The 26,297-nt window shown below is 39.8% G+C and overlaps 1 protein-coding gene across 1 annotated transcript in view; it reads left to right on the top strand.

Annotated features, from left to right (window-relative positions):
- LOC124153261 overlaps positions 1–17,504 on the top strand; it is a 76,913-nt gene extending 59,409 nt beyond the window's left edge. Inside the window, exons 6-7 of the mRNA XM_046526359.1 lie at positions 13,679–13,768; positions 16,448–17,504. Of these exons, the coding sequence (XP_046382315.1) occupies positions 13,679–13,768; positions 16,448–17,389 (1,032 nt within the window). The 3' untranslated portion in view covers positions 17,390–17,504. The remainder of the gene's footprint in view (positions 1–13,678; positions 13,769–16,447) is intronic.
- The last annotated feature ends 8,793 nt before the right edge of the window (positions 17,505–26,297 follow it).

Here is a 26,297-nt window from a genome sequence, read left to right as displayed (position 1 = left end):
ATACGGCTACGATTGAAGACATTATTGAGCAGGTAATGGAAGGACGTAAGGGGAAAATTTTTTCTGATGTTCTATTTATCGGATATCCTTCACTAAACCAGTTTTATGTCTTTCTTTATTTACAGGTTAACCCATAACCATGCATCCTTACACTATACTTCACAGATGGTGGAAAATAACAAACATGCACAAAATATTAACCAATTAAAATCGTTACAGGATTGCACGTTGAAATTCGCCACAAATAAATATAACATTTAAATGAAGACATGGATAAATCAATACACGAGCCGAGTGAAACCGAAATCTAAGCCTTTTCTAGTTAAGTAAAAAGAGCAATATGTACTGTCTTTAATGCGTGAATATTCTTAAACTTTTTGACATATTCTCTCAAAGAATCTAGATTCTTAAAGGCTTCACGGACTGTTATGACTAGTTTTAGTTATACCTCATCATTCTGGGTGGCTTGGAGTAGAAGACATAATTTTCTCTATGGTAATTAAAAATAAGCAGGTGAAGATTTCTATAGTTATGATGGGATCCATTAATATTTACTAATAAAGGAGATAGGAACAATATAAATAGGAATTGATAATTTTCTAGAGGAAAGGGCGTTGTCGGAGGATCGTAATGTCGAGCAAGGGTTTTCAAATTGACAAGAGATTGAAGATATGAAGTGTTGTAATCAGACAGACATTCCTCAATCGTAATTATTTAATTTGAGAAATTTATTTTGGACACGTTCAAGCCAGATTGAGTTGACATTATAATAAGGTGACCAGTTAACAATATATTCTAGCGGAACATAGCAAAGCGATATATCTACTCATAGGCGGATCCAGGGGGGGGGGGGGCACGGGGGCACGTGCCCCCCCCAGACCCTCAAAAATACGAAAGATTTTTAATACGGTCCCATTATCATTGCGTTCGTTTTGTATTACGAGGTATCCTTGTGCCCCACCTAGAACAAAATCCTGGATACGGCCTTGCTTGTGCCCCTCCCAGAAAAAAATCCTGGATCCGCCCCTGTTAATCTACTGTGAATGCTATTATTGCATGAATACTATTAAATTTTGGACAGATTCTCATAATGAATCTTACATTCTTTATATTTCTACCAACAGATCGGTCTAGCTTTCGTTTTAGCACATGAAAACATTAAAATTCTTTTTCGTCTTAATTTCCAGGATTTCAACTTTCTCACGCAGTCACGTCGTCAGTTGTTATATGACACAATTCCACAACGAGGGCAGCACTGAGTTACGATGGTAACTTTAAACGTGTAAACGCGCCGTAGTTCCGATCAACGTCGATACGATCGTAGTGTAAACGGGGTATTTGCTCGCGGGGCGGGAGCTCTCGTGGCGCCGGCGTCGACGCAACGCAGAGCTGTGAAGACACCCTTATCCTCACTCTGAAGGCGTCGCGACGCGTCGTAGGGCTCTCATCACGGCGGCGTCTCCCATCTTTTTTCCTTCCTCATTGTCAGACCCTCCCCTCCTGACACGCACGGGCGTGAAGTCTCCGACTGGGCTCCAGGCCCTCACGAGTGCAACCTTCGCGCGCCCGCTCAGTGTGCTTTTGCCCGCGCTCACGAGAAGCCTGTCTTTCTCATTCTCCTTCACTAACACTGGAAAGGCTACACTGGTCCCCTGTACACTTGTATTGCCATTTTCCCCTGCGTGAGCACTTGCTCACGTTCATCGCCGCTGAAGAGGTGGTGGTATATATAAACGCCGGCAGCTGGACCGATTCCGGGTGAGAAAAAAAGTACCAAGTGCAGTGGGGGGAAAAAAAACAAAAAAATCAAAATATATAAAATTAAAAAATATTGAGAAAAAAAAATAAAAATAATATATTAAAAATATAACAAAAAATATAAAAGATAGTACTAAATGGTACTAAAAAAATGAAAAAAGATACAAAAGAAAAATATCCACTGAAAAGAAAAAAAATAACTATTCCTATCAAATAAGCATTATTTCTATCTATGCCTTTCATCAACTTATTTAATATTGTATTCCAAATAACTTCAACTTGTGCTCAATTGACCTCTCCCTCCCCTTTAATCGGGCCTAGGAACCTTCGCATCAACAAAGTGGATATTTATAATTAAAAAACTGGCGGAAATTTTTAAATGTAGCGGGTTTTGAGAATGCAATTGCCATATTTTTTATTATGTTGGTATACATGCCCATGACTTAGGATAAAATTTTCAGCTGCATTCATTGTTTATTTTTTCTATGGTAGCCGCTAAAGTTAGACGTGTTTTTATGAGATCGGCGATTTTCGTTTGTTAAAAGAAATGGATCGAAGTATGATTTCAAAGCAAAGAAATATCTGCAATTAAAGTGTAACAAAGTGTGTGTAATGTTCTCAAAGGCCTATCGTGAGTATGCGATGAATAAAACAAGAATTTACGAGTGGTATAAGCGTTTACAACATGGCCGAGAAAACTCTATAGAACTCTCTAAGACGAACGCCCCAGCACATCAACAATCAATAATTACGAGGAGAATGTCAACGTGACGATCATGAACGTCTAATTTAATGAGTATCCGATGGGGATTATTTTGAAGTCGGCGATATTAATGCAGACGAATAAATAAGTATTTAAAAAAAAAAAACTGAAATTTCCGTTATTTTCTGAACAACCTTAAAAAAGAAACTACAGGGTGGTATCCAGAAGTAGTAGGACTGTTTTTTTTCCGCACGGGTAGAAAGATTGAGGGGGGTCTGTAATACCGGATGTTGTGGGGGGGAGCCTTGGGAACAGATTTTGATGTGTGGCATTCGCCTGTGTACATTAGTTGAGTGTGGACTACTGTTTTCGTGACCTCCTGCTTTGACGCCTCGTCGTTGGTTGCGATGGAGAAAAATTTAAAGCAGCGGTACGTCATTAAGTTTTGCTACAAACTCGGCAACTGAAACCAAGAAAATGCTTACGTAGGCCTACACGGAGGATAACATGAGCCGTTCCTCGACATTTGAGTGGCACAAGTTGTTTCGGGAGGGCAGGGAGGTCGTCGAGGACGACCAATGCGCCGGGCATCCGTCAATCTCGAAATCGAAAGTGAAATCGATGTTGATTGCATTTTTTGACCGTCGTGGAATTGTCCATAAGGAGTTTTTACCTCCTAGACATACTGTAAATGCAAGATTTCACGTGGAAGTGCTCACATGGCTGCGAAATCGGATCACACGCGTGCGACCAGACCTGGTGGAGAATTGGAAGCTCCACCACGACAATGCACCGTGCCACGTCGCGTGGATTGTGAGGGATCTCCTGGCCAAATTCGGCGTTTCCACGTTGTCTCAACCCCCCTACATCCCTGATGTGGCACCAAAGGACTTCTCCCTGTTCCCCAGGATCAAGAGGCACCTCAAGGGGCATCGTTTTGATGAGGTGGAAGCGGTCCAAGCGGCGACGACGAAGGCGCTGAACAGCATCCCGGAGGACGACTTCCGGAAGGCCTTCACGACCTGGAAGACTCGCTACAAGAAGTGTGTGGATGCCCAATGGGCCTATTTTGAAGAGTATTGAGTCGATGTATCAAAATGTTCAATAAATAAATTTTTAAAAAATCAGTCTTACTACTTTTGGATACCACCCTGTATGTTTGTTGCTTTTTGTCGAATTGTGGTTTTATAGAGGGATGATGAGGGTCTAATGGATAGATCGTTTGAGTGATGCGGGAGTTCTAAGAAAAGAAGGAGGGAATATTTTTTTATAATCTTAGGTAGAGGACAACTTAATCAGCTTCATCATGACACAAGATGGTCTGATGAAAATAATCTTTGCAGGACAGTTGGAAGGATGGAATGGCAGAGGTAGGCCCAGGATATGACAGTACATAGAGTCGAAGTGTCGAAGGATAAGAAACCGAAGAATTGATTTAAATAATAATACAATGCAGTATTTATTAAGAATTCCCTTTACAAAATTAGACTCTCTTCATAATAACCTATTTTTTACTGTAAGGTGGGTGGCATAGGGCAGAAGGGGGATCAAGTAGAGTTGAATATTTTCTCATAGTTTAATGGATGCCGCTTTCATTTGCACTGCCTTTTCCATCGCATCATAATTGTGGGGAAATATGGGACTTCATAATCTATTGAGGTGAAGAATTAAGTTGAGTTAAACTTGATGAGTTTATTGCCCGCATTTCACTCGGGTGGAATGCGGGCATTAAACTCATCAGGACTCCTTTGCTATGATCTCATCATCGTCTTGGTTTACCGACCATCGCAAATTAATGAAACTGAAAAATAATTATGATATGATTTATCAAGTACCACGAGTGAATGCATTTTATTTCTATGTCAAACCTTTTGAATCGACTCATTTGGAGGAAAACGAGATTGAATGTCAAGTTATTCGTCGCTAAAATTAAGTATTTATTACTTGGTCCTACGTTATTCATTTGTTCAAATGGATACACATTACATTCATGATTTATTATTTGGCACATTTAAAACTTAAAGAGCAATAAATGTTTTCATTTTTCATGAAGCTTACTGATCTCTCAATTCATGTGTCATTGAACATTTTCCCAAACGTTTGAAAATGTATGTGTGTTGATGAATATTACATTATTGTAAGTACTAATAAAGTCAATCGATGAACACGAGAAATATATTGTAACTCAAGTAATTCTTCGGTTTTACATCCGTCATCACTTTTTATATGCATCACATTCTAGGCCTACCTCAGCTATTCCGCCTTCTACCTTTAGCAGTTATTTTCATCTGCCATATAATCTCATAATGTGGCTATAAGCTATGCATCTTTTCAGTCATAAATCGTGCAGAAACCTATTTATATTTTCCATTTACGCGCCATATACAGCGACTACGACTAGGGTTCACGTCCAGATAAAAATATTGCCTGGTTATTTTTACATGTTATAGAGGATTCATTACGTAAAATTATTTTTTTATGTATTTACATTTGGTAATTTTATTCGATCGTCTGTTGTCATCCGTTATGGACACCGATATGAACGATGTACCATTCCATCATTAATAAAAGTACCATGAATACAATAAATTTCGTTTTTGTTGCATCGCTTTCGTCTGTACCTATGATTTCTTAGCATGTTGAATCCATGAAAATTCCTAAAATTGGCGAAAGTCCGACAAAAACTGTCCATTCGATAAAACTCGGCTTTTACTGTTTTTAGTTCGAAACTTCCCTCACTAGACGTACTTAAAAATCATCCGATAGGATGTGAGTATTCCCTAAACATCTGAAATAAAGCGCGAAAAATAGCATATTCATAGGAAATTGCCAGTCCTGATATGATTCATTCAAATATAGAAATATAGAATAAAGAAAAGCATGTCTTTTCCTTATGTAGTAATGCGATTCTACGTGGGAACGGAGCCAGAAACGTAGAGATCACGTTTTACTGATAAACATGAGTCAATATGCTAATGTACGAGTCCAAGTTGGTCTCAATAGTTATAAAGAGAGAGAAAAACTACATTGTTCAAGAAGGTCACTCTGTTAACAGTGTTTTAGGGGCTTATTAAGGGGGCGCCCTAGCGTTTGAATTTCCCAATTTAACGGCTCACGAAGGCCTCTAGCCGCAGCGCCGGGATATGGAGACGGAAGCGGAAGCGCCTCGAGGGAGAGAAAGGGGGGGGGGGAAGGCAACTCCCCTCCCAACTTCACCCGCGACGACTCCGAGGAGAAATTTGATACTCAGGATAAACTTGATACGGGTCGTTGGAACAGGGTTCGCAGTCGGAGTTGACATGTGACACCTAAGTGGCGGCGAGCCAATTAAAAATATTAGAAGCCAACTTCTGGTTCCTCTCTCATGTGCTGAAAAAATAGGCCTGTGAATGCGAAGGTCCTTTTGAGTTAACACCTTTTCCGAAACTGTTGGCGATGATATCTTCATTACGTAAACAGGCATGTCGTCAACATAACACCGCCGACCTCGGTGTCAGCCGGGTAATGTCCTCGCCTGCCAAACAAGAAATCGCGGGTTCGAGTCCCGCCTGGGTAGGTCTCCCTAATCCAGGGCTTGGTTGTTCGTGAAAATAATTGTTAAACTTTTTGAATACTCAATACAAAATGGCTCAATTTGAGCTGTATTTGGTGGTTTTGGAATAAAACAAAATTAAAAAATAAAATTTCAGCATTGAATTGTGGTTTAGGATGTTATTTTAACGGAATGTAGAGTCATTTTACGTAATGAAGACATCATCGCTCGCAGCTTTCGAAACGGAAGGGAAAAACGGGTGGCAAACGAAAAGTGGAGAGGTTTCTCATTTGATATATACTTACGTGAAATATATTCAACTAACATAATTAATTATTAATAAAATTTAACAATATATGTCAGCTAGCTTGCTTGAAAATCACACTTGGATGCAAAAAGCAATGGTTACTTAAGTTAGAGCTAGAAATATTTTTTTATTAACACCGATGAAAAGAAGCAATAGAACAGAACATGATGAAAAAAACTCCGTGGGAGTGCCGAAACCTGCATTTCAAGACAAAAGTAGTACTTAAATAATAGTTGAACTTTGTTTCATCATTTTTTCTGATATAGCACTCATCATAAATCACCTCGCAAACGTTTTATATTTTGAAAATGCAATGGAAAACATGAAATTATGTATGAACCATTATAAATTCGCAAAAGTATTTAAATCATAAGAAAACATCAAGAATAAGTTCACCAGCTCCACAACTAGTTTTCATTTAAATTCAAGGGAAAAGATGACCCCGTGATCATCACTGAATCTTGGCATTGATGCTATGATGCGCGAGGCTGTGTGGTTCAGAAGCCCTTGAAGGTCCACTTTAAATTTTTTTCTTCCACTGATGTCCCCTCTGGGTATGAAGATTTTTTTTCGTCTAGCCCTTTCATAACTAGGATAAAGCTGATACCCACGGAACTTGGCAGTCTTACGAATAATTTTGGATAGAAATTTTGCTAAATTGCCATCAAAAATCAGCGAAATAGCTTCTTCTGGCGTCAGTTCCTTTTGAGTTGTAGGTATTTTCCTCCATTTCTGTAATATCCGTTTCCCTCGGGTGGAGGTGGTCGTGGTCATTTCCGTGATTATCTTCGCTGCCGCATCATTCCCTTGCGAGCGCAGTGTCATAGATGTGGCTAGCGATAGCTCAGCTGCTGTTGCTTTCTCAAACCAGTCACCTTTCTGCTCTTATTGTTAGACCTATCACTAGACCTCTTAAAGTCTTTCTATGGCCTTTCTTTGCTACTTTACCCAGAAAAACCAGGAATTAGATAGCAATAGTGACATAAAATCTCCTATGAGGAAAGTAATACCAATACGAATACGTTAAACAATGATAGGTTACAAACTGTGCAAGAAGTCTAAAGGAGATTATTATGCATGTCAGGTGGGTATAACCTTCTCTAACCAACATCGACGTTTAATTTCAAACCTGTCGCTGGTTCTCTTGCCTTGTTCTCGTCCCATTTCTGGAAATACGTATTGAAAAAGTTCATGACATTCTGCATTACTTCCTTCGTCTTCACTTCCTGCTCCCAGTTAAACTTATTGAGAAGATATTGAACGGCAAATTTACGTTTTGAGGACAACGAATATCAACTTCCATTAACAATAACGTCATGAATTTCTTTTCGTGTTACTTTCATTCGCTCAATTTTTCTTATCCGAAATATCAACAGTCTAAATATCAAAGATGAAAATCGAAATTAGAATATAATACCCTGCATAATACAACACACGAAATCAGTGAGATATTCATCTTGGAAAACATAGGAACCTTTTTATCATTGCGAGATATCCTCCAGTAGTGGTAGTTCGTCCTTAATGCTGAAATCTCACGCTCTAGGGAAAATAGACCTTGGTTCCTCGCTTCCGTAGCACAAGCACTGATATCCTTTGACACTTACTAGTAAAAGTTGACTAATTTGCTCGGTAAAATCGTGAAAGGAATGTTTTTCAATCAATGGGGAAGAAGCATTTGTGGAAAACTCCGTGCGAGCCACCTCGTAGAAATCACCTGTATCGAAGATAAGCGATCCTCAAAATGGTAAAAACCCTTCATATAACTAGGCAATACAATCTAAATCAACATAGTGAAACGGTGTAAACGTCGAAACTAGTTGACAGTTAAAATAAAAGTTTGTGGAATAGTACTGGGTTTTGTTTCACCATGAACATTTTATCGTCCCACCAAGTAACGCCCAAAACAGTTGATTATATAAGTAAATATGACATTAAAATTTGACAAAGAGTTTGGATACAATTAAAACATTTAAATAATGGCATTACAATTGAGCACAAGGGGGAGGGAGGGGGCAGAAGGAGCACGTGCCCCGGGCGGCAGATTTCAGGGGGTGATTGCAAAATTTGAAAAGTTTTTAGGAAGAAAAAAAAACATTAAATTTTTGTGATTGAATTATTCAACAATAATTGTAAATTTATGTAAATTATTTAACTATAATATTAATAAAACTTCTTAATAGGAAACTTACAGTGTGTAATTCCAAGTAACGTATCTAAAAACAATAACTTAGGGGTGTTTTATATTTAACTGATCGGTTAGGGGAAGTGAGGGAGGTTCAGGGGAAGGGGACTGATCTTTGCCCTCTCCTGAAAAAAACTCCCAGTTCCAGCCCTGGCGGTTCCCTTTACTCATTTTGAACTGCTCTGAAAGATCAGAGGAAAAATGGACAAAGAACGTGACGGGTGGAGTGCGGCAGAGGCGAGAAGGAAAGAAAGGTCTTGTTGCGGAAGCAACGGGATGGACCGCTCGCCCCTCAACTGCCCTGGGCGTCGCCATTCTCATCTCGGGAGGGAGCTCTCGGATCGCATTCTGACCACTCATCGCGCCAAATGAAAGCCAAAAAGAAAAAAAGACAAAAGTCGCAGCAGCACGCGTGAAAGGGAAAAAATGATATCGCTTTCACTCGGCGTGGGAAAAATTGCAGCTCGTAACGCAAAGGTATGATTCGACCGCACTGACCGACATGCAGTTATTTCTGGCGGACGAAAATGCAATTATTTCTACTGCTTACGTGAGTTTTTAATATGAGGTACGGTATGTAGAGGAGGTGAGCGAGAGCTGGCGTCATTTGCGCCATGAGAACGGGTTGATGGGAGGGTGGAGAGAAACCCGGCGCCCCAATAACAAGATCATAAAACATAAGTGGACACTGGACCGTTACAAAAATTCAACTTCAATCCAAAAAATTCAAAAGGCCAGCTAAAATTGAAACAATGACTAGTGTCCATAGTTCCACACCACACAATTATTAAGATAGGTTTCTGGATATTATCAGAAAGGAGTATCCTGGTTTCTCGGTAGTATTTAAGGCGTCATTATTATTCAAGAGGAAACAAATAAGCAAAGGGCCAGGAATAAAATCCGTAAACTTTATTAACTTACGAAAAAAAGCTGAACTATTCGTCAAAAACTGCGTGCGGAAGTACAGAAGGCGTTCCTCAGATTCTAAAAGAATTAGGCTCACTAGTCACAGGGACTGCGCGCTACTATAGGGCAATTGAAAATAGACATTTTTCAGAGCAACATGGAGGACATCATATTAGAACCCCACTTCATTTCCAGGTCCGACGGCAACTAAGAGAGATATTTTGCGGAACAGATAAGTAAGGGAATTCGTTTTTCCCAAAACAATGAAAGAACTTCGTCAGAGAATTTAATTTTTATTTGGTAATGGCTTATATCCTAACACGCCTATTGAGGCACTTGCGAGATGGTATGTAGATATAGATATTTAGAAAAGGAATTATTCAAAGTGAAAGTGCCGTTACTTAAGGTTCCAAGGAAGCCCTTAACTAAAATAGAAAAACATAATATGTGGGAAAATTCTGGTTTTGGCTACCGTAGGAGTATCAGGTCCTCTCAAACCTCAGAATGCATGCTAACTCGAGCTACTGGACTGTCGTAATATGAGATATGAAAGGGAAAGGTGGGTAAAAAGTTGACGAACGGCACATGAAATTTTCCGCTCACAAAAACAAAGGAAAAAGTCAGGTTGTTATTTCGGCTTTTTAACTCCCCCGAAATCGTATGAGATCCATTTTTTCACTCGAAAGCCATTCTCAGCGATCATTTTCAACTCTTTTCATTTTGAAACTCCCTCTAATACTCGAATCGATTTCCTTCCGGTGAATGTTTGAAGAGCCCACCAACGAAAATTAACGCTTTCCATTATTCTTGAGTTTGTGATTACAGACGGAAATTAGAAAATGATTGACAGATCTTGGCCTCTTCAAATTTTCATGACAAAACCATTAACCACTATATAATACACTATTCAATATTTTAATACACACTTAAGCGTATCCTACTTGTATTGCTAAGCATGTTCAAAGCAGTATAATCCTTCTGCCGTTATTAGATTCAGGTAGTTTAGACAAACAAATAGAATTGAGAAAAAAATTATGTTAATGCCTTTCTTACCTCTGGCTTCCAGATATATAAACCGCTGGGAAATATATATTGATCACATACCCTGGATAGCACAGATTGTGTGGTCGCTCTTTGTGAACACTTGAATTTGATTTTGGCCGGGAGTGCTATAATACTTTACCTTACAATTCGATAAACTTAAATAAAGAGTTTTCATTTGTTTCATGATGGGACTCAGAATTTTCGGGGTTCCGGGTGCCCCATCGCAGTACCCATAGGGTACCCATGTCTCTACCAGTAAATAATTACATTTCGAGAGTCGTGGAAAGCTCGTGAGTTGAAGACAGTGAGAAATTATGAATTTTCTTCCTAAGAAATAATCTACGATTCAAACATTGATATTGGGTGGCAAGAAAACTCGTTGCTTGTTCAAACCAGCCAACATTTTCAACGACAAAAACATATCGCTTTCAATGGAAATAGTGTTGCGGATTCAAAAAGTGATTTCCTACGTGGCATATGAGCTATTTTTTTCCATATCGTAGATTGTTATCACATAATATGGACATCTGTTATACTTGAAGACTAATATAGGCCGCAAATAATGCTTAGCATACCGAAATAAGATACATTTAATTGTATTCGTAATTTGTGCGTAGTATATTATAAAATAAAAAAATATATTTTTGTACAGAATAGCAGATGTTGTAATACGTTTACAAAAGTCCTATTATAGGCTACCTTGGGGGATTTTCTATGAAAATTATGGTCTCCCGGGTTTTGTTCCGCGTTGGTTGAATGCAATATTTTTACCGTCGCCGATGACCGCAATTTCGACTTGTGTCGATGGTGATAGAGTTAGACAAGAAAAGATACGCGTATTTTCCGTTTATTGATCCGTCGCCTACTACTTGATCTATCCAAGACGATTGATTGCGGGCTTAAACCTTGCGCATATAAGTTGATGACGTCACTGGCTCGCGCCGAGCGGGTCACCGCATCTCAGCTGATTTTCGGAATAGTGCCATGGCCTCGTGATGTTAGTAGTTATTTAGTCTCCTGAGAATGATTCCTTCCCTCAACAGACGTATGAGACCCCTTAAACAAGTACATGAACCAGAATTTTAATGACGTCACCTACTCATGAAAAGTGGGCGGCAACATTCGCCTTTTCTTACGTTAAACCCACCAGAGAACGAGATCAACTTTTTTCGAAAGAGATGTCGTAGATTAGGACAGTTAGAAGACACACTATGATATCGTATTCTCAACTCAAAAACTCTACAGCAAGTTTTTGCAACTGGAACGTCGTTATCATTGCGTACAGAGATATTTAAATAACTAACGGATGTCTGGGGATGAAATTTTTAATTTAATTTAATTTTTAAATGAAAGTTGTACTTATCTTATCTTTTCTTTCTATGTACCGATTTCTGTGAACGATTCGCCATATAACGAGAGACTACTAACAAACAACCACTTAGTCAATGATTAAGATGACTAGGTATGCAAATGTGAAGTTTGATGCAAAGCTTTGTTGCAGATGACTCTCGCGAAGATGATGTTAATGGCGGCGGGGCGGTGAAGATGGAGGAAGGAAAAAGTTTGGCCAAATTCTGAGGATGGAACGTTCGACCAAAAGAAAGGTCTACTTACAGCGAGAAATTTAAGCATAGAAGTTAGTTAAAAATTTATAAATACTTATATTTGGAATATGTGAGTACTTTCTTTACGACAATGAAAGCAGCGGAAAAATCAAGGATGGATCCATTCGAAATGTGGTGCCAGCAAAGAATGATGAAGATCAAATTAAATTCACCAACTCATTTATGGTTTTCCATTATAAGTTTTCTTGGCGATTACACTATTACTTATACTTCTTTTTTACATAGTGCGATCCGGGTTTCGATGTATTTCCATCATCTTCAATAAACATCATCTTTGCGAGAGTAATCTGCAACAAAGCTTTGCATCACACTTCACATTTCCATACCTAGTCATCTCAATCGTTGACTAAGTGGTAGTTTGTTAGGAGTCTCTCGTTATATGGCAGTTATCATAAATTTGCGCCTGAAGATGATGATAATTCATTGAATCCCGGGCCGCGCTATGTAAAAAAGAAGTGGTATAAATCATAGTGTAATATCCAAGAAAACTGAAGTTCAAATAGATCGCAGAGCAAGTAATGAGGAGGTCCAATGAAGGGTAGGAGGAAAGAGTAACCTCGTCAAAGCCTTGATGAGAAGGCGGAACAGCCTAATCGGCCAAATTGAGGCATGATGACCAGATGAAGACAATCTTAGAGGGTAAAGTAGATGGCAAGAGCGGGAAAGGAAGACCTATTGTAGGCAAAGAAGGATGAGAAAGAGAAGAAGCACGAAGGTGTGAAGAGATTAGCTGATAGAATTGAGTGAAAAGCTGCCTCAAATTAACCTTACGACTTCAGACCAGTAATGACGTTGGTTACGAGAAGTCTGCAATTAGTAAATCTTCTTATTTTTAATTGAGTACTTACTGATGAATTTATGTAAAGTTTTTAAATCTATTTCCATGTGAATTTATATGAGTGAACGCATGACTACTTATCAAATGTTGGCAGTCAAAATACATATCCCCCTCCTTGTCTACCCAAAGTTACTCGGTTACATACGGTTGATAGCCAAAATACAGGTCCTTGGCTACCCAAAGTTATTCATGTTGGAGAGGTGAGAGCACGTTAAATTTACAAAAACTGATCGTGACAATTTTGATCGTGAAAAGTGAATGGCAAGGACGGAAAAGGAAGATCTCGATGAAATGATATGGAACAAGTAAAGAAGGATGTGAAAGAGGCGTGGAAAATTTAGCTGATAGTCAAATAGAGCGGAGAGCCGTGCCAAACTAATCTAATGATATTTGACCAGTGACGACGATAGCGATGATGGTGATGCGATCAGTCGTGAGTTCACCGTTACGACAGTCGATTATTATTACGCGTTTCGTTTTTTTTTTCTTCCTCCTCGAATCGCACCACTCTCGCGGCCGAAGAAAGCAGTCCGCCCCGCTGACCACCTTTCACCCTGCGTTCGCAGACCTTTCTTAAATAATAACAAGGCGTGTGCGTGGAGGAGGGGGAGCGGAGGCCCCCCGGGGGCTCGTCTCGCTGCCCGGAAAGCGGTCTCTCTTGCGGGGGGTGGGAAAAAAATTGATCGCTTTTCGGGGGAGAGCGCGTCACGTCCGGAGAGTGGGGGGTGAAACTTCCTCCCTCGTATTCTCTCTTTTTCGACTGTTGCCGTCCGCGTATAAAAGGCGTCCCGTGATCTCAAGCAAACACACTTAACCCAGCGGACCTCACCGGGATTGTATCTTCGAAGAGAACACAGCGCCATGAAGCTCCAGGTGAGTGCGCCTCCCTCTAGGGAATCAACCGATCTCCTCAGCCAACGATCGAATCCCCAGCATCAGGGCAAGGCCGGAATTCTGTGGAATATTTCAGGGAGCCAATAATTTTAACGTGAGGAACATGATCATCACCACTGGTTAACAAACCTAACAGTGGTTTGACGCAGCTCTTCACTCAATTCTCCCATCAGCCAATCTGCTCTCACCTACGTAATTCTTCACTTTCTCATTCTTCTTCGCCTGTCCCATATGCTTTGCTCGAGGTCTCCTTTTTCCGTTCTTGCCATCCACTTGTCCCTCGACGATTGTCTTCATTAGGTCATCATTTCTCAAGATATGGCCTATAAGGCTGTTCCGTCGTTTAATCAAGGTTTTCATGAAGCTTCTCTCCTACTATTCTTAGGGCCTCTTCGTTACTTACGAGGTCGATCCATTTGATCCGTATCATTCATCTATAGCTCCGTATTTCGAAGGCCTCTACCCTTGAGGAATATGATAGAGGGAAAAATAGAGAAAAGCCGTTGAAGGAAGATCTAGAGATCAGGGCTTGGGATGGATAAAAGGGACAAAAGAAAGAGGAACGTCTAAGAAGCGACGGAATTAACGCGGGAAAGGGATGGTTGTACAACACCAATCTTAGGATCACAGCACTAAAATAACAATAGTTTTGCGATTGAAGTAACCAGATATGTATTTAAATGTCTCTCAGTCTCCGATTTTTCCGTAAAAGATTGAATATTGTACCAAAGGGTCATTGTTTGTCACCGATAGCTATTCAGTATCCGAAAAAGTGTAAAATTTCATAAGATGTATTAGATAAAAATAAGTTTTTGACGAGCAGTGTAACTTGGTGGAAAATTTATATGTCCCAATGGATTTGTTTCCACCAAATTAACTCACTGAATTTCCCATCAATTAACTAAAAGTTCAAATTCTAACAGTTTAGAGGATTTATATCATACGTTTATCACATAAATTTGGCTCAGAATCATTTGGAATTCATCCAAGATAGCAAAATTTTATAAAGAAAATTCATCAGCACGCTCCTCAAGAATAGCTAATTAAATTTAACTCCCTCAATTGATTTCTTTGTTAATATAGCATTCGTTATGTTTCCTCAATTTTTTTAATGGAGGATATTTCTTGGAACTTTGGAACAATATCTCTACCAATGGAATTCAATGGTACAATTTAACTTTAAAAAGGACTCCAATTTCATATTTTGGTAAATACTTGCAATTTTACACGATAAGAAAATTTATCACGACCTAGGTTTCAAATTTAGTACCATGGAAATCTAGGTCGTAATAAATTTTATAATCGCGGATAATTGCTAGTATTTATTTCAATATTGGAAAATTCCACTCCATTACGCCTGAAACTTCGAATTTTATTGAAATTAAATATATTTTAGCCATTCATTTCAACGATGAACTTCTTGAGGACCAGAAAAATGCTATTTTCAAATATTCAAAGCTGATTCCAAATAATAGAGCAGATTTCAAATAACATTCGTGAATGTTTTCCAATCCACAATTTTTTTAGGAAGATGCTGACATTCTCTCGCCCAAAAATGTAATGATTAAGAGTTTCGTGTTTTAGCAGTGATGAAAAATGATTAAATTATTCTTCTTTCAAAAAGGGATGCATCGTTCTGCTCCTTTCTTGAAAAAAAATGGTGAGAGGTGTTTAAATAATGAAAAGTTAAATCATCAATTAAACCAGTAAGAGAGATATTTCGGATCGTTGAAGTGCATCTCACAAATATTTTAAGAAGGGCTTCCATTTACAATTTTCAGAAACGCTACACACAGTGAAAGGATTTGTATTTGAGTGATTTCAAACTGGTTTCGCCGAATCCTAAAAAAATGCCTTCTAAATTGCCATTTAATGACTTCCGCCATCCACAGTCGTTCTAAAAAGTAATTGTTCTTGTCGTGAACACTATCTTTGAGTCATTAAACAAAGGAGGCTAGTTTTTTATGGGAGATTTTGCAATTCCTAATCTACGATAATCTCGTGATTACATTTTGTAGATACGTAATAACTCTCCTCCGCTAAGGTTTTTCATTTTTGAGCAACATCTTGCCCCTTATTTCACACTGAGAGACTGAAACTGGAATCACGATTTGTTTCTATAATCCAAATGAAGTTCATCATTTAAGCTATGCACATGCATGCTTTTAACTGGCGGTGTATCTATTACATGGGCGGAGAGTTTATCGATATTTTTGGCCCATTTCCTACACTCTTAAACCGACACGCGGCGTTTAGTGATGTGGCGATTGAGAATAGGAAATTTCTACAATTGTAAACAAAAACTATTACCATTTAGGGAATTGTAGATGAGAGAAAAAATTGTCTTGAGGTTCAACTATTGACCACCGATGGTGCGGGAGTAACAGCTCATTTAAAGGTCTCATTTCCACGGCAACGGATCATATCCATCATATCAATGTTGCTGTCATGAATATTCAATGATTCTTTAAACAGTTCGCTTGAAGTTCCAAATGCTCTCCGAATGAGGTCATTTTAATTTGGTAATAGAGAATGACCACTCATATGTGAACTTGATTTCATGTAGAGTTCCGATGACACTATATTAACTATCCATTCGGATATTCGTGAGTGCATTATTGATTCCAATTTCATATCTCTCCTTCCTGGATTTTTCAGATTGCATTGTTGATCCTGGGCGTCGCCTTCGCCTCCGCGGCTGAGGAGGCCAAGAAGGACGCCAAAGGCGAAAAGCAGCAAGAGAAGAGAGGACTCTTAGGCCTAGGCTATGGAGGTCTTGGCGCTGGAGGCTTCGGAGGAGGATATGGCCTGGGATCCTACGGCGGAGGACACCTTGGTGGCCTAGGATACGGCGGTGGTCTAGGATACGGCGGTGGACTGGGATACGGAGGTGGCCTATCGTACGGCGGTGGTCTAGGATACGGAGGTGGCCTAGGATACGGCGGTGGTCTGGGATACGGTGGTCTCGGTGGTCATGGCATCCAGGAGAGCAAAGTGGTGACCATCACCAAGCAGGTGCCCTACCCCGTCCCTCAGCCATACCCCGTGACCGTGGTCAAACACGTCGGCGTCCCAGTGCCCAAGCCGGTGGCCGTCCCCGTCGACAGGCCGTACCCAGTCCCCGTCCCCAAGCCCTACCCCGTGCCAGTGGAGAAGCCGGTCCCCTACCCCGTGGAGAGGCCCGTGCCATACCCCGTCCACGTCCCAGTGAAGGTCTCGGTGCCGCACCCGGTCCCCGTGCACGTCCCCAAGCCGATCGCCGTCCCCGTGCACGTCCCAGTCAAGGTCCCCGTCCCCCACCCCGTCCCCGTGCATAAGCCCGTGCCCGTCTACGTGCAGAGTCACGGCCACCAGGGCGGAGGTTACGGAGGCGGTTATGGAGGCGGTTATGGAGGCGGTTATGGAGGCGGTTACTCTGGCATTAGCGGAGGTAGCTCTTACGGAGGAGGCTCTTACGGAGGAGGCTCTTACGGAGGAGGTTCATTCGGAGGGTCATACGGAGGAGGGTCCCTCGGTGGATCATACGGAGGTAGCATTGGAGGAGGCCTCGGTGGAGGCTCATACGGAGGATCATATGGAGGATCTTACGGAGGACACTAACGCATCTGTTTTGACCGCACGCCTTTCAGCTGATCATCGAATTATATATCGCCACTTCATGCCATGCATTCACCATTCTGTAAATATAAAACCTAATAAATGTTATAAATTATAATTCTCTCTCTTTATTTTCATTTCCTTCCGATTGTGTATTTAGAAGTTTTTAATTGTAAATAGGCAGCGTACTGTATGAAATTAGATGGATGAAACCTATGATGATTCAATATTCCTTCATTGAATATTATGACAAAATCATAATATCGTCATCAAATACATAAACCCTCAATTCTGGGAAGCCATAGGCTCGCCTACAGCTCGTCTATCTCAATCAAATGCAGGACGCATTTAAATAAGTGACCAATTTCTCAGCCCATCCAGTATGTCATTCATGCAGTCAACTTAATCAGTTCTAGAATGCATAGAACCGATTTTTTTCCTTAATATTGAACAGTAGTTAAGTAAAAATTGTACTATAACTAAGCAAATTGTGTGTCAAGAGATGAACACGGTTTTTAGTTATTTTAAACTATAATCGCAGCTTTTTTAATGGAGTTAAATGGTTTTGTGGTGCTGTTTTACGCCACCACACTTGAGTCGAATTATGTTGGGTCCAAGTTTAGCGAAGCTACTTCAGAGTTATCCTTATGCAAATGAGGTCTTTCAGTTAACTAGATTTAAATCTTATTCAGAGGTAAGTATATTGAAAAAAACATCAAGCGAAAGAGCTCGATGAGAAATCAGATTTCCATATTATAAATCAGTATAAGAATAGTTTCTGTAAAAAATTAACCGCACTCCAAAAAAGAAACACGATTAAATAATGGAATACTGATTGACATACTAGCATAAAACCTCGCATAACATTGTGGATTACGCAATACACGGCATTCGTAAATTTTGATAGTTCAATTCAACTTGTTGAGTATTTGATGTGCCCGTCCGACTCTCATAAAAAGTATATTATGAAAAATTTCCTGGCCAATGATACAACTAGTATCCACGGCAAAAAATAACCACTAATTAAAGGGAACGAATACACAAATACTAACGGTGAAGAATCCATAACAGTGAAAGTGTGGATTTTTCCAATGGAAACAATTTTACTTTCACCGTGAGAAACAGTTCAGAATAGAAGTGAGGAAGGAGTTCATCGGATGCTGCATATGGAGCATGTTACTCTATTGGGAGCTAGGCTTGGAGGTTGATAGGTGCAGAGAATTAGTACAATTATTAATAAATCTCAACCATCAGCGGGGCCATATGCATTAAACCAATCTCTAAATGATATAGCTGTATCACAAAACAAATGCTCTAATTTAAAATTACACTTTGAAGCCTGATAATCACTCGTTGGATGTTTAGTCTTTCTTTTATCAGCAGGCCCATAGAATGTGCAATGGTATGCCTTCATTGGTAATGGAATGAAAATCCATTCCACGGCTTCTTTTTCAGGACGATGAATTCTAGCGATGGCCATTAATTGATAATTTATCTTTCAACTCAAACTTAATTTTCGCAACTCCATTGGTTAATACCTATTTTTACTCACAGAATTCTCAGCATCAGAATTTTTCAACCACTAATAGAGGCTCAACCGTAACACTGACCTGCAAAAAAGAAAGAAATTCAAATTATCATTGCGAAACTGATGAATGACAAATGTGGTGTGAATAAAAAATCAGGGCACTATCGCTGTCATTCAATAGCATAGTTGAAGATAAAAAATATTAAGTCTATTTTCGCTCTATCTTTACGTTATGATCAATATTTTCAAAATTGAGACTAATATTTGCAACTGGTCAAATGGCTTTGATTTACTTGCTTAAAGCTACTAAACAGGCACCATAATATGAGGACAGACAGACATAATTCATTCGATAAAGCGTTCAATTACAAACTATCAAATTATAATGCCACAAATAGTTATCTTAACTGCCTTTCGCCTTAGGGTACATAGGCGTGCGCATTTTTCGAAGCTCGCAGCGTTGAGGCTTTGAGGAAAAGAGTTTAAATTGGTAAGTAAGTTTTGACTCCGGGGATCGTTTTGTCGGAGTGTATTGAGTGCTGGCTTTCCACCTTCTGGGCATAGGTTCAAATCCCAGCGGTGGTGGAGATATTTCACAGACAGATATTGAGTGGTATGCGAGGGGCATTGCATGACCAGCACTCCGTCCGTCGTATGGGACGTTAAACCGTAGTCCCGTTGGCGCCTTTCATCATGAGCTGGCTCATTCCTGCGCCGAGTTTCTCTCCACCCATCCCTCCCTACCCTTCCTCATGGCACAGATGATCTCAGCTTTTGATCGCTATATTCACGTACCATGTCATAACTTCCCGGGGTTTAATGCTTTAAAATGAGGAAACATGGATTCTTAGAAATTAGGATGGAGGACGAGAAAAGACTGGGCACGTTTGAGATGTGGGTCTGTAGAAGAATTGAGAAAGTAAATTGGCCGGGAAAGAAAGAGGAACGACGAAATGTTGGACATAATGGGTGAGGAGAGGAAGCTTCCAGATGAGATACGGAGGAGACAGGAGGTATGGATAGAGCGCGTAGTGAGAGGGAAGGGGATGCTGAAAAAAGTATTAAAGGGTATAAAAATGGGTAAACGAGGGAGAGGAAGGAAAATAATAGGAATTTTAAATAGAATGAAAGCAAGTAAGCGTTATTGCGAAGCTAAGAGGGAAGTCAATGGGGAAAACTGACGGATTTCTTCTTAACTACTTCACGCTTAAAAAAATCCAATCCAATCCAAATCCAAAAAAAGTCCAAACTCAATGCTAAGAAACTTAAATAATCCTTCATCGGTTGGATAATAATAACCAAACTTAGTTTTTCAAAAATAGGTAACCCTCTAATTGTGGCGGAATTTGCGCTCGCGAGTAACATATCGATGGCTAAGTTCTAACAACACATATCACAAAATTTGACCGGTCTGAGTTAATACTTCTAATACTGTCAATAAAATTCGAGCAAAAAACAACGCTCTGTTTGCAAATGTATGCTTATTTTTAATTTGTATGCATTTTTGGTTCTTAATTTCAATTAAAATTATATAAAATTAAATAAATAAATCGTTTTTTTTGCTCACAAAAGTTGCTATTCTTGAGATAAGTGTTGTTAGAACTTTGCCATCGATATGCAGACTCTCCCACGGGTCGTGTGTCATTTTTGACCCCTAATTTTATTAACTTTACATCGAGCAATATTAATGAAAATTGGCATACTTAAGGGGAAAGGTCCTAAGTTTTGTTGAGTGTAAGCAAAATTTTATAATAGGGTATTTTCCTTCATCAAACAAAATGAAAGGCAGTGATTGCGATTCCTTACCCACCATTAGTGTATTCCTGAAATACAAATTATTTGGTTTTAGAAATCCCAGTTTAGACGAATGGCAATGGTCAATTTTGACTGCATTTAAAAAAGGCCAGGTTGGCGCCCATACGATTCCACTCAACGAGACGTCACAGGGACCTAGTTTCTATACGAGTAGATAGGAGTTTTACATCGTCTGTTATTACCAATGCATGCATGAAGCACAGACCTCAGGGAAAATTCTCTTAATAAGCACCTATTTGAACTGTCCATGGTCGGAAAGTTTCCTTAGTTTGATAGGGGAATAATAATCCTTATTTAAGCTAAGCGCTACCTGCTAGCAGGGTACTCTGCTACCTGCTAGCAGCCTGCATCTCAGCGGCGCACACATCCTCGCCCCAAGGTCACCTCATTTTGCGACAGCGGAACCAGAATGAGGTCACACGGCATTTTACCAGCATTCATACTTAGCCGTCGCGTTTTCGCGCGCTTGAAAATTTTCACTTTTCATTTAATCGCGAAAATTAGATATCGTCCTTCGAAAATCTAAGAGCGTGAAATGCGTACTCCAGGAGTAATTATCTTTCGAATTAGGCGATAAAAAAAGTAATAGTAAACCACCTTATTTAGACCATAAAAGCATTACTGTCAATTCACCCTTCCCATCATCCACTCCCTCCCTATTGATCTGCATAGTCCATGCTCCACGGAAAGGGTTACATTGTTTGGCCGCGGCGTGTCCTTAGCGATAGAGAATGGGCGGATGTCCACCATTCCCTCGCTGGATATGTATCCTGAGGAATGGTGAGTCCCTCGCAATCCACCGCCACGGCCACAATGGAAGGAACTGTGCGCGGGAAAGCAAAACTGTTCGCTCTCTTCCCTCGCGAAAAATCGGAAGTTTTCGCGGGAGCAGGGAGTGGGAGGGGGCGTGTGCTTTGGGGTTGACGACCCACCGTGGGACTCGACTCAGTGTCTGCGGGATAGGGAGGATAGAACGGCCGTAGAATGGCGTTTCGACATCTGCTCCCGTCGTCTTGTGCAGTGCACCTTCCAATTCGATGGTAAAAAGAGCAAACGGGGGTTCAGCATGCCTCGAATCAAAAATAATTGCATCGGTAGTGGCGGTGGGATAGAATCCTCGCCTGCCAAACAAGAGGTCGCGGGTTCGAGTCCCGCCTTAGCAAAGTTACCCCTATTCAGTGGATAGTTGTTTGTGTACGTAAAATTGTTAACATGTTAATAACCCCGACGTAAAAGCTGCGTGTTTCGTCAAAAACTGCTACGGGCGTACAGACAGTGTTATCCAGATGTTAAGCGAATTAGGCTGGGAGCCGGTGGAGACTTGGAGGCTGCGCGCTAGGCTTAGATTGCTTGAACAATTGAGAATGGATATCTTTAAGAGCGACGCAGAGAACATAATATTAGAGCCACACTATATTTCCAGGTCCGATAGAAGCGATAAATTAAGAGAGATATTTTGCCGAACGGATAGATATGGGAATTCGTTTTTCCCCCTAACCATAAAGGACTTTAATAAACGCTAGTCCCAACTTCGTTAGAGCACTTCATTTTTTTAGCTGTAAACGGCTGGTGCCTAACACCCCGTGCCACACGCCTTTTAGGCGGCTTGCGGGGTATTAGGTAGATGTAGATGATGAAAAGGCCGTATAGAGCTATTTTCGGTGTATGGAAACAAAAATTAGTTTATCCTCATATACGAGGTATCACGCAAGCCACCACCAGGGTGTGTGACACGGAGTAGCATGCAACACTCATCATAGCCTTAATCAGAAACACGTTCGCTTGCCGGACTCAGGCCAGAAACACAGTACAGCGGCATGCGGTCAGACCAGAAATTAGCACAGTGCTAAGAATACGAGCATGCTACCATGAAAATAAAAATACTAGTAAGTGATAGAAAAGCGAAAGTTAAGTAATTAAGTTATTCAGGCATGAGCTACAACTTTCCAAAAAAAATCATGTGGATAATTAGTATTAATCGATGTAATAAGTTATTGACTACACATGCAGAGCCTATTTTACCAAGTATAATCCAAGCTATCCTAAAACTAAACTATCGCAGGTATTAAAACGATATCTTAAATTTTATCGGCTCTGCAGTATATTTCTCTATTTTTATCCATGAGATCGCTTCTACCATAATTATTATAATCTCTCAAAATATCTTGAACATCAGGCAAAAAGTATTCCACTTGCATTTCCCGCAAAATGTTTAGTTAAAAAATTTCCTTTCGCACTACCTCCCTTCATGCGGCCTGTACGACTGTTATTTGTTGAGATTTGGTCACGCGATGCAATAATCCGTGCGAGATAACATCTAAATACTTGAACAATTTTGGTGGACCGGAACGGAACATGCCATAATGCGTGAACCGAATTGGAAAATGTTCGATTTTCTATTATCTAATCGCACGAGCTCGGAGATTAAACGGTGAATTTTTTTCGTTCATTCTCATTCCCTGTCGATAGCCAATCGGAGAGTGGGTAGTAATATTTTGTCCGGAAGGGCAAACAAACCAAAGATGTTGTAAATATACTGGAGGAGGCACCACTGACTTTGAGCGTTGAGCACAGTGTGGCAGGAATGGGGGTGCTTGGGTAGGAAAGGTTACTTTGACCAAAACATTGATAATCCCATAAGAGTCATTGCTAACTATTTGGTGAAATATTCGATCATGATCGTTGTTAAGTTAAAATAAACTATCGCAAACGAACACAGTAAACCTTTTTTCTATCGAAATGGGAAGGCTTCGTGAAAAAATGCCTCGAATATCTTTTTCCAAGGAAAAATTATTGCTAATCACCACCGTTCCGCTGTGCAACTAGCTTACCTTACCTTAATTGAAAAGATTACAGCCAATGTAAATCTTACGATAACGGACCGGTCGCAATTATAGTACGAAAGTATGTTCACGACAATTTATTATCACCACGATATGACTATATGGGCAGTTTGATATAGGTACACAGTATTATGACGAACGATCGGAAAACTCCGACGACAATCAAGAAGTAACTGTGTATTTTCATTTTATAAAATCAGAGGCGATATAAGGAATAGAATAATCGATTATATAATACGTACACTGTTTGAGACTAAGTCCGAAAATGGTCAAACCAAGATGGCGGAATTCTGACCACGCTTAAAACTCCAATGCAGCGCCTCCTGTGTATTTACAACCTCCTTGAATCAAGCAGACTAGAGAAAGGCTTAATAAAGACATTGTAAAAAAACAACCCGTTCATCGTGGCTGGGCCGATCGTCGCAGTCTGGTAAGCCGTCAGTGATGCGTGCACCAACCAGTCAATGGCACACGCGGCCAGCCACACGAATCAATCTATAGCCACGCCTATTACGGCATTGACATTGACGAATCAGTGGCCTCGTCCATCCACTTTGATTTTAAAACAAAAAACGAGAACGAAATTGCACCTCGGCACGTGAGCTCAACAGAGAGTATCAGTCTAGCATTCACAAAAAAAGCGATGATTCTTTTTCAAGCAGCCATCGGAATGCAAGTAAATATCTCTTAGATGAATGGGATGCTTATTTTGTCACTATGTGTGATAAATAAATTTTATATTAAAAAAATACGGTGAAAGGAATTCACGGTTCACGGCGAGACAAAATGGAAGAAATTCAGAAAGCCAGGGAAACAATGATTGCTTCTCATGCTGAAGTTTGCACAAACATACTTTAGAAATTGTATATCTTTTAACGAAATTATTTCTCAAACTACGTTCACAGGCAATCCTAGAGGCAATCTTATTTGACCGTTGCGAGGTTTTATGCTGATTTTCTGGAAAAATAAAACTTGAGGATAATTTTTATAATAAACGCTGTCCAGTAGGTAACGTTCGTTTATATTCATCAATAATTTTTCGAAGCTATCTTTTAAGTATTGATGAATATTTAAAATTTTAAATAATATTTATTTAATGAAAAAATTATTGAAAATGATCAAAATGTCTTCTCATTTAATTTCTTTGTTTCTATAAGCTTTGAGCGTTGCATACTTGACGCATTTTACAATTGATATCTAATGATATATTTAAGGTTATTTGTTTTTATGTTTTTAAGTATTAACGACTAGATTGTTGCAGTGGCGCCGACTTCAAAGGGCCTGAGGTCCCCTAAAAAATTCGTTATGGCTGTGAGGAAAAAATGTGTCAGGCTTGTCGATTTTCTCCGGAGTGTCCAGATATCGAGATTCGAGTTATCAGGGTTCTATTGTTGATCATATGAATCTTCTAAAATGCTTTAAAAAAACTTAAAACTCACTACTCATAAAATTTCCCAGGGCAAGATACCCGGTTTGGGCCCCTTAAATATTTTTTTGTAGGGCTCCCTGGTTTGTTGTGAGGCAAATTGTCTTTTATGATTCAATATTATTTACAGTAAAGGGGATTTAAATATCGAAACTTATCAGTTTATAGTTTTTATTTGTAGATTCTAGGAATAAAATTGTGAGAAAACCAATGTCTATGCTTCAATTAGTGAGAATTTGGTCAATTATAAAAATACATATTTATGAAGTAGAAAGCCATTCTTAAATAAATTTTTGCTCATGAAATAAAATACAATATGAGATAGATGGGGAGTAAGGTACATAATTATTTACGATTTTAAAATTTCATGCTTTTTGTGATTGAACACTAATAAAATAATGTAGCGGCGCCTGTTTGTGATGTGGGCGTCGCTGGGTGACGGGCAGTTTGTTTATATCGATTCTTTGCATTGAAGTTAATCAGTTCTGATAAGATATCGTTGGTTGAAGTGTTTTAAATAAAGTGCAGCTGAATTCAAAAGTCGCGACATCTAATTTCGATCGGAAACCGTAACAATAACATGCTAATAATGTGCATGACAACTTCTCGGGTTAGCCACAGGGTAAGAAAAATTGTCCCATTTAACGGACGTAGTGCTGCAACTCAAGTACTATCCACTTAGCACTCAAACACTCCTCCGGTTCGTACTATCTCCGAAAAATCTCTGGCACCGTTTCGGTTTGAACCCAGGCTCACGGGGTGGGAAGCCAACATTACCCACCACACAAACTCCACCCCCAATTTCTTCGTAATTGATTGAACTTCTACACTTTATTAAGGACGTGTAATCCTGTTATTTTCATCCGCTAGTTCTGAAAGAGTGATAAATTTCGCGACGTTCGAATGTACCTAATGACTCTGCTTGTTTTAGTTTCCCTCTGATTTAGTTTCCCTCGCGTCCAAGGCGAGCCGTCAATCACCCAACCGAGCGAGGTTTGCGAGTGGCGCGTCCAAGGAGACAGAATTGAGGAGGCCTCATTATAATCCACAGAAGATCAAGACTGCATATTGAAGATTGAGCGTTGCATACTAGATGCATACAATAACACAGGCCAACAAAAAATTTTGTTTGAAAACGTTTTTATTTTAATAGCTGATCTTAAAAGATGTTTATGTGCCGAATCCAAAACTGGCCTTAGGTTTTTTGTATCACCCATAGTTTCCAAGCAATATGTATTTAATATTTAGTCATATACCCATATACGGTATACAGGGAAATCAATGGAACACTGTGTTACA

This window comes from Ischnura elegans, chromosome 2 (assembly GCF_921293095.1).
Source record: "Ischnura elegans chromosome 2, ioIscEleg1.1, whole genome shotgun sequence".
NCBI lineage: Eukaryota > Metazoa > Arthropoda > Insecta > Odonata > Coenagrionidae > Ischnura > Ischnura elegans.
Note: the sequence above shows the minus strand (reverse complement) of the source record. Positions and strands in the feature narration are given on the sequence as shown.